Source organism: Salmo salar, chromosome ssa27 (genome assembly GCF_905237065.1).
Source record: "Salmo salar chromosome ssa27, Ssal_v3.1, whole genome shotgun sequence".
Classification (NCBI taxonomy): Eukaryota; Metazoa; Chordata; class Actinopteri; order Salmoniformes; family Salmonidae; genus Salmo; species Salmo salar.
Genome location: NC_059468.1, coordinates 9,377,616 through 9,394,831, shown reverse-complemented (window position 1 = coordinate 9,394,831; position 17,216 = coordinate 9,377,616). Strand labels below are relative to the sequence as shown.

General features: G+C 42.1%; 1 protein-coding gene across 6 annotated transcripts in view; it reads left to right on the top strand.

Annotated features, from left to right (window-relative positions):
- LOC106588434 (protein FAM131B) overlaps positions 1–14,685 on the top strand; it is a 29,910-nt gene extending 15,225 nt beyond the window's left edge. For all 6 annotated transcript variants that reach the window (XM_014177426.2, XM_014177423.2, XM_014177427.2 and 3 more), the window contains 3 exons: positions 4,604–4,929; positions 11,375–11,623; positions 13,994–14,685. In XM_014177426.2, the coding sequence (XP_014032901.1) occupies positions 4,604–4,929; positions 11,375–11,623; positions 13,994–14,209 (791 nt within the window). In that variant the 3' untranslated portion in view covers positions 14,210–14,685. The remainder of the gene's footprint in view (positions 1–4,603; positions 4,930–11,374; positions 11,624–13,993) is intronic.
- The last annotated feature ends 2,531 nt before the right edge of the window (positions 14,686–17,216 follow it).

Here is a 17,216-nt window from a genome sequence, read left to right as displayed (position 1 = left end):
AAACAAATGCATATACTGTCAACACATACTTTTCGATGACTGTTCTAAGCCTATCTCCAATCATAACTCTTCGGATTAGGATTTTTCGTTATGACGTTTATTTAAAGAAACAGTCTTCCTAAACGTTAAAGATGGTCTCATCAAACATGGGCTCCTCGTAATTGAATGAATCCTCCAACAGGCTCGGCGGTAGGTATTTGTCGTCCCACTGGTCTGAACTTGGAATCGGTCCGTATCGCACCATCTGCTCCGTTATAAATCTCTCCAGAGCCCTGGAAATGAGACCTCTCGCACACGGGACCAAACAACAACCACACAATACGAACACACTCATACAGGTGAAAGCAGCCCACAACACAGTGATTACAACACTGATCCGTCTGGAGCTGTGTTTATTAAAAAAATAACCATACAGCAATGAACCCCACTCATTCTACATACCCCGCCCCTTTCTGCCAGTAACATATCGAGAGTCAGTCTATTTTACCCGGTCATGAGGGAGGTGGTGGATAATTGGTCAGAGAACCTCTTTACTGCATCCCCGGTTTCATTCATGAATCTCTGTTGATTATGAAAGATGTCATTAATCCAATCCACATTTTTCTTTATTGTCAACCACCAAAATAATGTAGTGTGAAAGCCTTCACATATTTGAGTCATAGCTTTGTATTCATCTGGAACTTCCCTGAGGATGCCAATAGCATCCATCTAGACAAAGCTACTCCCATCCTGGTCAAAACTCCTCCTGTGCCTACTTTAGCCTCCTATAACTGGCCTCTGATGACTAATTCGAACTGGTTGGACCAATAACTCCAGGGCGCAAGTTCCTAACCACCCTTTGTGGTACTTTCTGTCGTATGCGTCCTTTGCTGGTACTAGCCCACCCTACATCAGTTATAGGTGCGATGAGGTTAAGAATTTTCTCCTGTACTTCTAAACCTAACTCAGTCACATTAACGACTACCTTTCAGCCATTAAATTCATCTAAGTTCTCGGTGCCATTCATGTATCTATAACACTGGTACTCATCAGGAATTAAAGTGAACCGAGGTGGGTTGGCTGAGTACTTCAATCTGGCCCACCCAATCCCTGTAAAGTTATTTGCTTTCCTCGGGAATTGTTTAATGTTTACCTTAAATTCTACATCTTGATCTTCTTTGGCTCCTTATTCTGTACGTCACTCATCAGTGTATTATATAGTTTATCTTTTCATTCTTATAAATGACAACAGTGTCGTATGATTAGTACCGGAAGGTGGTGGATCTGGATATATCAGAAAGGTTTCCAAGACTATGATGCAGCTCAGAGTCTCTACTCTTCCCAAAAACCGCCAACCCTCTCCTGCCCTTAGTCTCTCTGCTTGGTACCACCCCATACTCACACCTCTAGGAGCACACACAGTGATGAACGGTCGGGATAGGGAATCTTCGTTAAGGAGGTAACCCCCGGACCCTGTTGGTACTCGGTTCTTCTCCTAACTCTGTGTGGGATCAGCAGTGCTCATATGTGTACATACCTTCTTGCAGTGGATAACGTGGACCCAAGTGACTCTCTCAGCTTTTCTAATGGCAAAGGCAGTGGTTTAACAGAACCTGGTATGGGCCTTCCCAACGGGGCTGCTTCCAGTCTTTTCTCCTCAGGGACTGGATCCACACCCAGTCTCCTGGTTGGATTGAGTGAATCACCTTCTCCTGTAATTCACCTGTTGGACACAAAATCTTGGACATATGGGTTTGGTTAACAAACAGTCTTCTCATGTGCTCTGCTAGTATATCTTGGACTTCTATGTCTACCTGTTCTGGTCTCTCTAACTCTGACATTTTATTTGTTCTACTTGATTAGCTAAAATGTCATCCATCATTTAAAGAGATAGATCCTAGTAAACCAACTCTAGGGATAATATCTTGACCTAATATTTTAGTTACCATAATCATGTCCACCAAGTAAGTTGGGAACGCTTCTACCCATTTGCTATACTTATCTATTATTGTTAAACTCCCCTTCTTCCCCTCTCTTCGGAGTAGTTCAATAAGGTCCATTTCCAAAAGTTGGAGTGGATATTCTACAAATTATTTTTTTTTAAAGTAATTATCCTCTATGCCATTAAGTAGTTATCCTCTAGGCCCTTAAGTGATACTGACTTTAAGGAAATTTGTAGAACTGATAATCTAGAGATATGTCACGGTTTCAGTGTCTCTCTGGACCGACAGAAGCGGATATTGAGTTCCGCGCTCGAAGGACCAAATTGTTACGGCAATTAAGTTATCAATGTTCTTAAACCGAACTTCAATTAAACTACTCAGTCTGCCCCCCAGAGTGTGTAAGATTCTGGTTGAATGAAGCAGACGAATAGCCAGTCTACAAGGGTCAAAATGTTTATTTATGAGAGCTCTGAAAATCCTTACAATGTACAAAGCCTTTTATATTAACACACACACACACACACACACACACACACACACACACACACACACACACACACACACACACACACACACACACACACACACACACACACACACACACACACAAACTTACATCAGTAGAGAACTCCACCCCGCTTTAGGTGGCTGTATTTTTCCACAGTACACATTACATTCCTTATCAAACCATGCCACCTGTCTTCTAATCTCCTGCAAACTAGCCATTCCCAGGCCATTGTTTCTCTCCCTAACTTAGGGAGGCATCTTCTCCTGTTCCTTTCCCAAGGTCGTCTTATCAACTCTGCCCTGCTCATTTTGAAGTGGTAACAGTGTCTTAGTTTTAAACAGTCTACTCACCCAGAGCCATAACCTTTATAATTTCTAATACATTTCAACAGGTTATATGGTTTCTGAGTGAAATCATTTAGTCAAACCTTTAATCATATCATTTCCATTACATAGACCTTTCGTTTTTAAAGTGCTAACTAAATCTCAATGAACAACACTCACTGAATCTGTTCATCCAATGCCATAGTGCTTTGTTGTGAAATTGAGAAGGATGTACAGGCAACATTTGATAGAATAGCATTTAAAGCTGAGATTCGCAACAGCGACACTGGCCGCCCCAGGAGCATTTGTTAATGTTTTTTGTTGTTGTTGAGGAAATGAGCATCCAGCATCGTGGTAAAAAATAAATCGTAGTACATACTTTGTTGATCGTGCGTGCAATGTTGTGCAATGATGTCCGATGGGAAGAGACAGTGTTCATTGTTTGAAGTAACACATTTGTTGTTGTAATCTTGCAAAATGGACATAGCAGGTTCACCGCTATGGATACCAGCTTTAATGAATGAATTAAAAAAGAATGTATACTAAATTAAGCATATACTTTTACACAACAATATTAGTTCCAAGTGCAAAACCACATAACTTAGCTATTATTTAGTTGTGAAGAGGGATCATAATTGACTTGTGAGCTCCACATCCACTCTTTACTGGACTGTGCTGCTCCATATTTTACTGTAGAAGGCTTCCAGCCACTTTGATTGAGCTTATTTACTCTGGTTTGATTGATGTCCTTTCCACTTCATTTGACAGGCCAGCTAGAGGTGCATCAGGGCTGCATGAAGAAATGTTGCGGAGAAACTCAAAATGGCAGCTGTGGCCCTGGTGTGTTTGGTTGGGTAGTGTTGTGTTGTAACAGAAAACCCTGGGGGAGCTTGTAGGTTAACACAAGGACTTAGCCTTGCTCTCATTAACAGCACCATACGGGCCTATTCTCTGCTATTATCAAGTCAGAGACCAAATCAAATCTGCTTAGAATAGACATTGTAATAACTAAGGCACAGTTTGCTCATTGTCAAGCGAGCTTTAATTTTAACCTTTAGATATGTTGAGCTTTAAATAAGTTGCCAGTGTATTTCTTGTTGAAATGGTGATACTGCTGTAAATATCTTCTGATATCTGGTGATACCACTGCTTCAAGGGCCTTTGCTGTAAAGGTAAAATAAGGGTTAAATAAAATTAAAATGAACTCTGTGATACATCAAAAATCTGCTTTGTGCTCTGAGATTACAGGACACACTGAGTATACAAACCAAACACCTTCCTAATATTGAGTTGCACCGCCTTTTGCCCTCAGAACAGCCTCAATTTGTCGGGGCATGGACTCTACAAGGTGTCAACATGGATTCTGGCCAATGTTGTCTCCAATGCGTCCCACAGTTGTGTTAAGTTGACTGGATGGCCTTTGGGTGGTGGACCATTCTTGATACACACGGGAAACTGTTGAGTGTGAAAAACCCAGCAGTGTTGCAGTTCTTGACATACTCAAACCGGTGCACCTGGCACCTACTAAAATGTCCTCGTTCAAAAGCAATTCAATATTTTGTCTTGCCCGTTCACCCTCTGAATGGAACACATACACAATCCATGTCTCAATTGTCACAAGGCTTAAAAATCATTCTTTAACCTGTCTCCTCCACTTGACCTACACTGATTGAAGTGGATTTAACAACTGACATCAATAAGGGATCATAGCTTTCACCTGGATTCACCTGGTCAGTCTATGTCATGGAAAGAGCAGATGTCCTTAACGTTTTGTACACTCAGTGTATATCTTGTATGTAATCCAAAATGTTAACATATACTTCTCCCTTCATCCTTTCCTAACACAACAGACCAGGCGATGCATCACTCCTCAGCCGACGTGTGGCCCAACACCTACGTAGCCCAGGGCCTCTACTGCCTTTCCTCCTCCGACGCCTGGGAGCCAATTAGCAACGATCCCTCGGGCGTGGCCTCGCCAGCCGCGTACGTCATGGCGGGTGGGGGAGGAGGGACGCCCGGTGAGGGCTACGGTGAGGTGGACAATGTGGGGGGCTACATCCAGCAGCAGCAGCCCCAACAGCTCACCCTGCAGCAGCAGAGCCAGCTGCAGCTCCAGCAGTTGCAGCAGATCCAGCTGTACCAGCACCAGCAGCTAATGCTCTACCAACAGCAACAGGTGAGACAGACCGGACTGGACTGCCTCGTAGATCACTGTCGCCTGGTGGAGTTAGTGCTTCAGTGTCCTTGAGCTGTCCATGTCTATTGCTGTTCTGTATTATGTCATTCTGTATCATGTTTCATGTTTTGTGTGGACCCCAGGAAGAGCAGCCGCTGCTTTTGCAACAGCCAATGGGGATCCTAATGAAATACAAATACAATACAACATGGAACTGTCTGACAACCATTGTAAGACAGCAGTATGTTAGCAGTTTGCTGAGACACTAGTGTTATTAGCAGTTGTGATTTTAACATGTACATCTCAAACTCAAATAAATATAATTAGATGTATGCCAGCAAAGCCACTACACAACACAACACTGAACAATACATTAATTGGACTATAATGGTGACAAACGGTGCCCACAAACTATTATGGCCTACACAAAGCTGTCCCAACAGCAGAGTCCCAACACCTTACCACTGCTACACCTGGCTATCAGCGGAGCCTTGTCTTGTAGCGAAACAGTTCATTCAGCCTCATTTACCGCCTTTAAAAAAAACATAGCTTAAACAAATGTGGTTTCTACTGACAATTGAGACGTACAAACGATGGCATAAGGGGATGATGAGTGGATAAGAGGCAATCCGTAATTTCGACTAAGATATTAATGAGTGAGCTAGGACAGACATAGTCAATATAACTATTTGTTCAGCACTGTTGAAATGTACAGCGACAGAATTCAGAACAAGGGATGTTCTTACAGTATTCTCCCTGTACACCAAGTCAGAACCGTAGGATAAATAAAGGGAGCATATAAGCAGACAATGAAAGCTCTTACAATATTTGATGATGACATTTCTCTAAAAGAGGCTATAGGCTACATGTGCACCACTAAGTCAGAACAATAGGCTACGTTATGAGGGGAAAAGGGAACAAATTATTAGGGTGAGGCACATGGGCTACTAACAGCTTACCACACGACATACACTTAGTATTACTTTCTTAGCTACAGTATACATATCTCCCTGGCATATTAAATAATTTATGCTGCAGCATTCAATAAATTTTTGGACTCACCTTGTTGTGCTGTGCTAACTTGAACAGGAAGGTGGTGCGGCGGTCTTTCGTTGGCAAATTTTGTCATCAAACTTTGTTTACAAAGTCTGGCATTCTCTGGATTTATTGTGCTTTCTAGACAACTGGGAACTCTGAACTAAACAAGGTCAAATAAAATAAAATAAAATGTTATTAGTCACATGCGCCAAATACAACAGGTGAACCGTACAGTGAAATTCTTACTTACGAGCCCCTAACCAACAATGCAGTTTAAAAAATAAAAATACGAATAAGAACAAGAAATAAAAGTAACAAGTAATTAAAGAGCAGCAGTAAAATAACAATAGCGAGACTATATACAGGGGTGTACCGGTAGACAGTCAATGTGCAGGGGCATCGGTTAGTTGAGGTAATTGAGGTAATATGTACATGTAGGTAGAGTTATTAAAGTGACTATGCATAGATGATAACAACAGAGAGTAGCAGCGGTGTAAAGGGGGGGGGGGGCAAAGCAAATATTCTGGGTAGCCATTTGATTAGATGTTCAGGAGTCTTATGGCTTGTTGGTAGAAGCTGTTTAGAAGGCTATTGGACCTAGACTTGGTGCTCCGGTAACACTTGCCATGCGGTAGCAGAGAGAACAGTCTATGACTAGGGTGGTTGGAGTCTTTGACAATTTTTAGGGCCTTCCTCCAACACCGCCTGGTATAGAGGTCCTGGATGGCAGGAAGCTTTGCCCCAGTGATGTACTGGGCCATACGCACTACCCTCTGTAGTGCCTTGCGGTCGGAGGCCAAGCAGTTGCCATACCAGGCAGTGATACAGCCAGTCAGGATGCTCTCGATGGTGAAGCTGTAGAACCTTTTCAGGATCTGAGGACTCATGCCAAATCTTTTTAGTCTCCTGAGGGGGAATAGGTTTTGTCGTGCCCTGTTCACGACTGTCTTGGTGTGCTTGGACCATGTAAGTTTGTTGGTGATGTGGACACCAAGGATCTTGAAGCTCTCAACCTGCTCCACTACAGCCCCGTCGATGAGAATGGGGGCTTGCTCGGTCCTCTTTTCCTGTAGTCCACAATCATCTCCTTTGTCTTGATCACAATGAGGGTTGTTGTCCTGGCACCACACGGCCAGGTCTCTGACCTCCTCCTTATAGGCTGTCTCGTCGTTGTCGGTGATCAGGCCTACCACTGTTGTGTCATCGGCAAACTTAATGATGGTGTTGGAGTTGTGCCTGGCCATGCAGTCATGAGTGAACAGGGAGTACAGGAGGGGACTGAGCACGCACCCCTGAGGGGCCCCTGTGTTGAGGATCAGCATGGCGGATGTGTTGTTACCTACCCTTACCACCTGGGGGCAGCCCGTCAGGAAGTCCAGGATCCAGTTGCAGAGGGAGGTGTTTATTCCCAGGGTCCTTAGATTATTGATGAGTTTTGATGGCACTATGGTGTTGAACGCTGAGATGTAGTCAATGAATAGCATTCTCACATGGGTGTTCCTTTTGTCCAGGTGGGAAAGGGCAGTGTGGAGTATAATAAAGATTGTATCATCTTTCAAAGCATTTCATGGCTACAGAAGTGAGTGCTACGGGTCGGTAGTCATTTAGGCAGTTTACCAAGTGTTCTTGTGCACAGGGACTATGGTGGTCTGCTTAAAACATGTTGGTATTACAGACTCGGACAGGGAGAGGTTGAAAATGTCAGTGAAGACACTTGCCAGTTGGTCAGCGCATGCTCGCAGTACACATCCTGGTAATCCGTCTGGCCCTGTGGCCTTGTGAATGTTGACCTGTTTAAGGTCTTACTCACAATGGCTGCGGAGAGCATGATCACACGGTCTTCTGGAACAGCTGGTGCTCTCATGCATGTTTCAGTGTTATTTGCCTCGAAGCGAGCATAGAAGTAGTTTACCTCGTCTGGTAGGCTCATGTCACTGGGCAGCTCTTATCTGTGCTTCCTTTTGTAGTCTGTAATGGTTTGCAAGCCCTACCACATCCGACGAGCGTCAGAGCCGGTGTAGTACGATTCGATCTTAGTCCTGTATTGACGCTTTGCCAGTTTGATGGTTCGTCGGAGGGCATAGCGGGATTTCTTATAAGCTTCCGGGTTAGAGTCCCGCTCCTTGAAAGTGGCAGCTCTAGCCTTTAGCTCAGTACGGATGCTGCCTGTAATCCATGGCTTCTGGTTGGGGTATGTATGTACGGTCACTGTGGGGACGACGTCATCGATGCACTTATTGATGAAGCCAATGACTGATGTGGTGTACTCCTCAATTCCAGCAGAGGAGTCCCGGAACATATTCCAGTCTGTGCTAGCAAAACAGTCCTGTAGTTTAGCATCTGCTTCATCTGACCACTTTTTTATTGATTGAGTCACTGGTGCTTCCTGCTTTAATTTTTGCTTGTTAGCAGGAATCAGCAGGATAGAATTATGGTCAGATTTGCCAAATGGAGGGCGAAGGAGAGCTTTGTATGCGTCTATGTGTGTGGGGTAAAGGTGGTCCAGAGTATTTTTTCCCCTCTGGTTGCACATTTAACATGCTGATAGAAATTTGGTAAGACTTATTTAAGTTTCCCTGCATTAATGTCCCTGGCCACTAGGAGCGCCGCCTCTGGGTGTACGTTTTCTTGTTTGCTTATGGCGGAATACAGCTCATTGAGTGCAGTCTTAGTGCCAGCCTCAGTCTGTGATGGTATGTAGACAGCTACAAAAAATACAGATGAAAACTCTCTAGGTAGATAGTGTGGTCTACAGCTTATCATAAGATACTCTACCTCAGGCAAGCAAAACCTCGAGACTTCCTTAGATATTGTGCACCAGTTGTTATTTACAAAAATAGATAGTCCGCCGCCCTTTGTCTTACCAGACGGCACTGTTCTATCCTGCCGATACAGAGTATAACCAGCCAGCTGGTTAAATGAAAGAAAATAATAATTTTTTGTGGTGACTAATCGCAGTTCTGATGTCCAGAAGTTATTTTCGGTCATAAGAGATGGTAGCAGCAACATTATGTACAAAATAAGTAAAAAAAGAAGTTACAAACAACGCAAAGAAACAAATAAAAAAAACAATTGGATAGGAACACGTAAAACATCAGCCTTCTTTTCCGGCGCCATCTAAAGGTTGAATCATGACGTAATTGATCTTCAGGTCAGAGCTCTAGAAAGAGGCCCGAGTTCCTGACTTGGAATTCCGAGTTGGATGACTGTTCAAAACGTGTTTTCCCAGTTCTCTTGAACTCACTGAAGTCTGAGATTTCCCAGTTCCAAGTTTACAGTTGTTTTGAATGCGGCAGAAGTCATGCTGGATTGACTGCATGGCCAATGTTGAATGTTTATCCTTTTAACTTCTTATGGGCAGGTGGGACGGTAGCGTCCCACCTGGCCAACATCCGGTGAAATCGCAGAGCGCGAAATTCAAACTACAGAATTATAAATATTTAACTTTCATAAAATCACAATTGAAATACATCAAAAATAAAGCTTAACTTCTTGTTAATCCAGCCGCTGTGTCAGATTTCAAAAAGGCTTTACGGCGAAAGCACACCATGCGATTATCTGAGGACAGCGCCCCGCATTCAAAAGCATGAAAAACATATTTCCACCAGGCAGGTGCGCCACGAAAGTCAGAAATAGCGATATAATAAATGCCTTACCTTTGATGATCTTCTTCTATTGGCACTCCAAAAGGTCCCAGATACATCACAAAGTTCGATAATGTCCTTCTTTATATCCATAAAAACTCAGGCTGGCACGCTTCAGTCAATAATCCACCCAGTTTCCCTCCATCAAAATGCATACAAAATGAATCCCAAACATTACTAATAAACTTTTCCAAACAAGTCAAACAATGTTTATAATCAAACCTAAACTATAAAATTTAAGACGGAGAATCGTTATTGTCTTTACCGGAGAAAAATACCAAAGAATACGACGCGCTTGGAAACACTACAGCCAAAATGGGAGCCATCTAGAAAAACTACAATTTCTGGCTCATTTTTCCAAAAACCAGCATGAAACTCTTTCTAAAGACTGTTGAGATCGAGTGGAATCCCTAGGAACTGCAATCTGGGAGGATTTCGCCTTATAATAAAAGTGACAGCCATTGAAAACCATGGTAGGCTGATTTGTTTTGGGGGGGGATGGTTTGTCCTCGGGGTTTCACCTGCCATATCAGTTCTGTTACACTCACAGACATAATGTTAACAGTTTTCGAAACTTTAGAGCGTTTTCTATCCAAATCTACCAATTATATGCATATCCTAGCTTCTGGGCCTGAGTAACCGGCAGTTTACTTTGGGCACGCTTTTCATCCGGACGTGAAAATACTGCCCCCTACCCAAGAGAGGTTAAGCTTAGAAAAGAGACCCTTAAACCCAGACTTGGACCACACATCCACTCCACTGAATAGCAGGCTAGGGATTGCTTTGCAATGGTTGCAGTTAGCCATGGACTGCTTCCAAACCACTCAATTTTGCGATTTCCAACTTGTTGTGTAATGTTTATGTCCAATGGCCGATGAGCACCAATACGTTTTATCTAGAATTTCTCTTCATAATTTCTCTTCATATGACAAGGATTGAAAAGGATTTGCCTGCAGATTGTCAACTTGATTCATGATGATGACTGCTAGCTTGCTAGCTAAGATTTTGAAAGTATGATGTTGTCAGTCCAATCTAAGCCACTGTAAATATAACGTGATTTGACGTCATTTTGTCTGTGGCCAATGACCGCCTTCTTGGATGGGCACTTCTAATGTAACTATATGGAGAACCCAAGGGGCTTGAATTTTTGAGCTCTCCCCATAGATTTGGCGTTGACATAGTGTCCCCATGAGTGACAGAACACTGAGCCAATCACAGTGCAACTAGGGAACATTACCACTGACTACGCTCCATATTTTCCACTGGCTCCTCCACCACGTGTTACTACATTACACAGACTAATGTTTTCACCACACAATAATTCCAGGAAATATACATCCTTTTTACCTCAGTTTGGTAACGTTAGTATTGTTGGTGTTTTGACACTGCCTTTATTAACAGTTTTTTTTACATTGTTTGCAAACTGATATGCGACACGTATTAATACCAAAATAACATGCAAGACAGGAAAAACAATTATTAGCTAAACAAGTGGGGCTCAAAACAGGTGGGGCTCTGCCCTGAATGACAGGTCGACACTGGTTATTAGTAAAAAATATATGCAATGTTTTTAACCTTCTTACTACTAATTTAATGCTACCAATGCTAGTCCTACTAATTAAATACAGAAATAATTGTAGCTAAGAGCAACAGATGACTCATTCCTCCCACTAGCCATGAGCTATCGGGTCATAGGGAGGTTTCTTGATTATGTTATTTTTTGTCATGAATAAATGTGAATGAACTGTGTTCCCTATCTACAGGCAATGGAACACAGACTACACAGTGCAAACCACTCCCTCCAAGCCACGCCCAACAGCACCATCCACAGTCTAGGCCTGCCCACTCACCCTCGCCTGGCTGACCTATGGGGCTCTGCGCAGGTGGAGATTGTCGGACACATGAGCGGGCCAATGGCTGACATGGTTGTTGGTGTGGTCGAGACCTTAGGGGAGGAGCCAGAGGAGGAGAGCGAATGCATTCCAGAGCAACAGGAAGAGGAGGAGACTAAGGTGAGCCATGTGGTTGAAGAAAATGTGGTTGAAGAAAATGTGTTGATTTTAAGACTAGTGGTTTTTGTATTGTTTTAAATATCATCAATATTAACATACGCATTGATGCCTAATGGTACTAAGCATTGTCAATATTAACAGCAGGCCCTACAAGTAGGCATGGTTAAAGTAAGAAGAAATAGATGTCATTGTTGTAAAAAGGTGTGAGTGTGGTACATTTACTATCATGATGTATTACAATATTGATTTACTTTGACATATGTAATGATGTTATACAGTGCCTTGCAAAAGTATTCATCCCCCTTGGCGTTTTTCCTATTTTGTTGCATTACAACCTGTAATTTAAATAGATTTTTATTTGGATTTCATGTAATGGACATACACAAAATAGTACAAATTGGTGAAGTGAAATGAAAAAAGTAACATGTTAAAAACAATTCTACAAATTAAAAAACTGAAAGGTGGTGCATGCATATGTATTCACCCCTTTGCTATGTAGTCCCTAAATATGATCTGGTCATCCAATTACCTTCAGAAGTGACATAATTAGTTAAATAAAGTCCAATTGTGTGCAATCTAAGTGTCACATGATCTGTCACATGATCTCAGTATTTATACACCTGTTCTGAAATGCCCAAGAGTCTGCGTCACCACTGAGCAAGGGGCACCACCAAGCAAGCGGCACCATGAAGACCAAGGAGCTCTCCAAACAGGTCAGGGACAAAGTTGTGAAGAAGTACAGATCAGGGTTGGGTTATAAAAAAATATCTTAAACTTTTAACATCCCATGGAGCACCATTAAATCCATTACCTGCCAAGAGAGGGCCGCCCACCAAAACTCACAGACCAGGTAAGGAGGGTATTAATCAGAGAGGCAACAAAGAGACCAAAGATAACCCTGAAGGAACTGCAAAGCTCCACAGCGGAGATTGGAGTATCTGTCCATAGGACCACTTTAAGCCATACACTCCACAGAGCTGGGCTTTACGGAAGAGTGGCCAGAAAAAAAGCCATTGCTTAAAGAAAAAAATAAGCAAACACGTTTGGTGTTCGCCAAAAGGCATGTGGGAGACTCCCCAAACATATGGAAGAAGGTACTCTGGTCAGATGAGACAAAAATGTAGCTTTTTGGCCATCAAGGATAACGCTAAGTCTGGCGCAAACCCAACACCTCGCATCACCCCGAGAACAGTGAAGCATGGTGGTGGCAGCATCATGTTGTGGGGATGTTTTTCATCGGCAGTGACTGGGAAACTGGTCAGAATTGGAGGAATGATGGATGGCGCTAAATACAGGGAGATTCTTGAGGGAAACCTGTCTCAGTCTTCCAGAGATTTGAGACTGGGACGGAGGTTCACCTACCAGCAGGACAATGACACTAAGCATACTGCTAAAGCAACACTCGAGTGGTTTAAGGGGAAACGTTTAAATGTCTTGGAATGGCCTAGTCAAAACCCAGACATCAATCCAATTGAGAATCTGTGGTATGACTTAAATATTGCTGTACACCAGCAGGAACCCATCCAACTTGAAGGAGCTGGAGCAGATTTGCCTTGAAGAATGGGCAAAAATCCAAGTGGCTAGATGTGCCAAGTTTAGAGAGACATATCCCAAGAGACTTGCAGCTGTAATTGCTGCAAAAGGTGGCTCTTCAAATTATTGACTTTGGGGGGGGGGGGGGGGGATGCACGCTCAAGTTTTCAGTTTTTTTGTCTTATTTCTTGTTTGTTTCACAAGAAAAAAATATTTTGCACCTTCAAATTGTTAGGCATGTTGTGTAAATCAAATGAAACAAACCCCCCAAAAATCTATTTTAATTCCAGGTTGGAAGACAACAAAAAAGGAAAAATGCCAAGGGGGTGAATACTTTTGCAAACCATTGTATTACGCTAATTCCCCTATGGTGGACAGAACGTGTTACTACATTACACAGACTAACATTTTAACCACACAAGAATTCCAGGAAATACACATCCTTTTTACCTCAGTTTGGTGAATTTAGTATTGTTAGTGTTTTGACACTCGGCCATAGATCAAAAAGCCATGACAACAGGAAGCAGCAATAGTATTTAAAAATATATATTTTAGCAATATAAATGGTACATTTAACATTAGATTTTAACAGGATTCTACTTTATCAGGTAAAACTATTGAATGAGACAAAAAAAAGTACTATGGTTTATTGATTTTATGTTTGTCCTGGCTACGACAAGTGTTTTACTTCAAAGTCCTCCAGCCACAAGATGTCATTCAAGGGTAATACATGGGTTATGGATTTATGATGTACCCACAGGTAGTTCCTCTTGACTGATCCTCACAGTTTGGTAAGTACAGTATAGTCAGTAAACCATCCATTTACTGTTTTCATAGGACGATGAGGTTACGTTAACCTTAGAACCAACTTTGACCCCGTCCCCGCTTAGAGAAGACGCAACCCCGATTGGAGGCACCAGTCCACAACTAGCACGCCCAGAACCAATGGCAGAACGCATACCCTTTGTGGTCACACCCTGCATTGTCCAATCATTGGAGGAGAAGGAAGAAGAGGTGGTCAAGGGGTCTATCGTTGCCGTGGCTACCAATTGAAGGGGATAGTCAGAAAGAGAGTGACAAACAGGATATACTTATCCATAATCCACCAATCAAGCTATTCTACCCCACCTCCAGCTATTTACCCACTCTGGGACTGAGAAAAAAAACAGAACGATTTTTCCTGGAGGAGAAAGTATTGGATACGACAATGATGAAAGGGAACTTTAAAGACAAATCTGTCGTTTTGCAGAAACGTGAGGACTTGTTTTGCAGTAATATTGAACTGATGAAATAAAATTGAAAGAATGAAGTATAGAGAAAGAAAAAGGACGCTGTGAAAAGATCAGTGCATTACAGAGAATCACAAGACCACCAAAAGAAAGTGCATGCTTTTGAAAGTAATTTAACATTAGTAGTAAACCGTATACAAAGTAATAATATATACACTACCGGTCAAAAGTTTAGAACATCTACTCATTCAAGGGTTTTTCTTTATTTTTACTATTTTCTACATTGTAGAATAATAGTGAAGACATCAAAACTATGAAATAACACATATGGAATCATGTAGTAACAAATAAAGTGTTAAACAAATCAAAATATATTTTATATTTGAAATTCTTGAAAGTAGCCACCCTTTGCCTTGATGACAGCTTTGCACACTCTTGGCATTCTCTCAACCAGCTTCATGAGGTAGTCACCTGGAATGCATTTCAATTAACAGGTGTGCCTTCTTAAAAGTAAATTTGTGGAATTTCTTTCCTTCTTAATGCGTTTGAGCCAATCAGTTGTGTTGTGACAAGGTACGGGGGGTAAACAGAAGATAGCCCTATTTGGTAAAAGACCAAGTCCATATTATGGCAAGAGCCGCTCAAATAAGCAAAGAGAAACGACAGTCCGTCATTACTTTAAGACAGGAAGGTCAGTCAATACGGAACATTTCAAGAACTTTGAAAGTTTATTCAAGTGCAGTCGCAAAAATGATCAAGCGCTATGATGAAACTGGCTCTCATGAGGACCGCCACAGGAATGGAAGACCCAGAGTTACCTCTGCTGCAGAGGATAAGTTCATTATATTTACCAGCCTCAGAAATTGCAGCCCAAATAGATGTCTCACAGATTTCAAGTAACAGACATCTCAACATAAACTGTTCAGAGGAGACTGTGTGAATCTGGACTTTGTGGTCGAATTGCTGCAAAGAAACCACTATTAAAGGACACCAATAAGAAGAAGAGACTTGGGCCAAGAAACACAAGCAATGGACATTAGCTGGTGGAAATTTGTCCTTTGTCTGGAGTCCAAATGTTAGATTTTTCGTTCCAACCGGCGCGTATTTGTGAGATGCGGTGTGGGTGAACAGATGATCTCCACATGCGTATTTCCCACCGTAAAGCATAGAGGAGGAGGTGTTATGGTGTGGGGGTGCTTTGCTGGTGACACTGTCTGTCATTTATTTAGAATTCAAGGCACACTTAACCAGCATGGCTACCACAGCATTCTGCAGTGATACGCCATCCTATCTGGTTTGGGCTTAGTGGGACTATCATTTGTTTTTCAACAGGACTATGACCGAACACACCTCCAGGCTGTGTAAGGGCTATTTGATCAAGAAGGAGAGTGATGGAATGCTGCATCAGATGACCTGGCCTCCACAATCCCCAACCTCAAGCAACTTGAGATGGTTTGGGATGAGTCGGACAGCAGAGTGAAGGAAAAGCAGCCAATAAGTGCTCATTATATGTGGGAACTCCTTCAAGACTGTTGGAAAAGCATTCCAGGTGAAGCTAGTTGAGAGAATGCTAAGAGTGTGCAAAGCTGTAATCAAGGCAAAGGGTGGCTACTTTGAAGAATCTCAAATATAAAATATATTTTGATTTGTTTAATACTTTTGTGGTACCTACATGATTCCATGTGTTATTTCATAGTTTTGATGTGTTCATTATTATTCTACAATGTAGAAAATAGTACAAATAAACAAAAACCCTTGAATGAGTAGGTGTTATAAAACTCTTGACCGGTAGTGTAATCATGATTTTTTTATAAAAACAAAAAAGGAAATAAAGTAATATTTATCAGTGTGTGTTTCTGTGTGTGTGCGTGTGCTTGCATGTATGTGTATGTGAGAGTGTTCAAATGTATGAATGTATGTATGTACAGTTTGTATGTATTTATGTATGTATGCAAAAATATATATATATTCTCGAAAAACATATTCTTGTCGGCAGTGGTATTGTGTGTGGTGTTCAATAGTTTTACACACAAACTAATCTCAGACGCACGTGACATAACAGACTGTGGGATGCGACCAACGAGCAGCTTTGTTCCGGTGTCCAGATTTCTGTCACTGATCAATTTGGACAAAGCTCCTGTGTGGCTCAGTTAGTAACGCATGGCTCTTGCAACACCAAGGTTGTGGGTTTGATTCCCACAGAGGACGAGTATGAAAAACTACTCAAATGTATACAGTCACTACTGTAAGCTGCTCTGGATGAGAGTGTCTGCTAAATGACCCCCACAAAAAATGTGATATATATTTCAGAAGGGGAGGGGATATTTGGCCCATAGACTTGTCTGAAACTTGCAGAGAGAGGGAGGGGCGGGTGGCGCTTCCTCTCCTTGTTGTAGTATATTTTCCCCCTAGAACTTCATTGAGCATCTGACACAATATTTTAGTTATTGGTTTCCGAGATTACGCACACGCACAAAAATTATGGATAATTTGTGACTGTTTCAGGAAGCTGGGCGTATGTCGCACATCGCTACTTCACAAGAGAGGGATTTTAACAGATATTTTTTGTTGTTGATCAAAATGTGTTTTTGGGCAGAAATGCCTTCTGGAACATGTTTACTTTCATGTGCCTTAATAACAAACTTGTTATACCATCTGTAAATATGAATACAATTGTTAAATTACAGGCCTAGTTGGTTAATTAACGGAAAAAGGCAAGAACCTCCGCTAGCCATGATTGGCTGAGATAATGGATGGGCTGAACATGCCGAGAGATGAGTTTGGATTGGTCTGCCATGTAGCATGCTTCTGTCTATAACATGAGCTGCTCA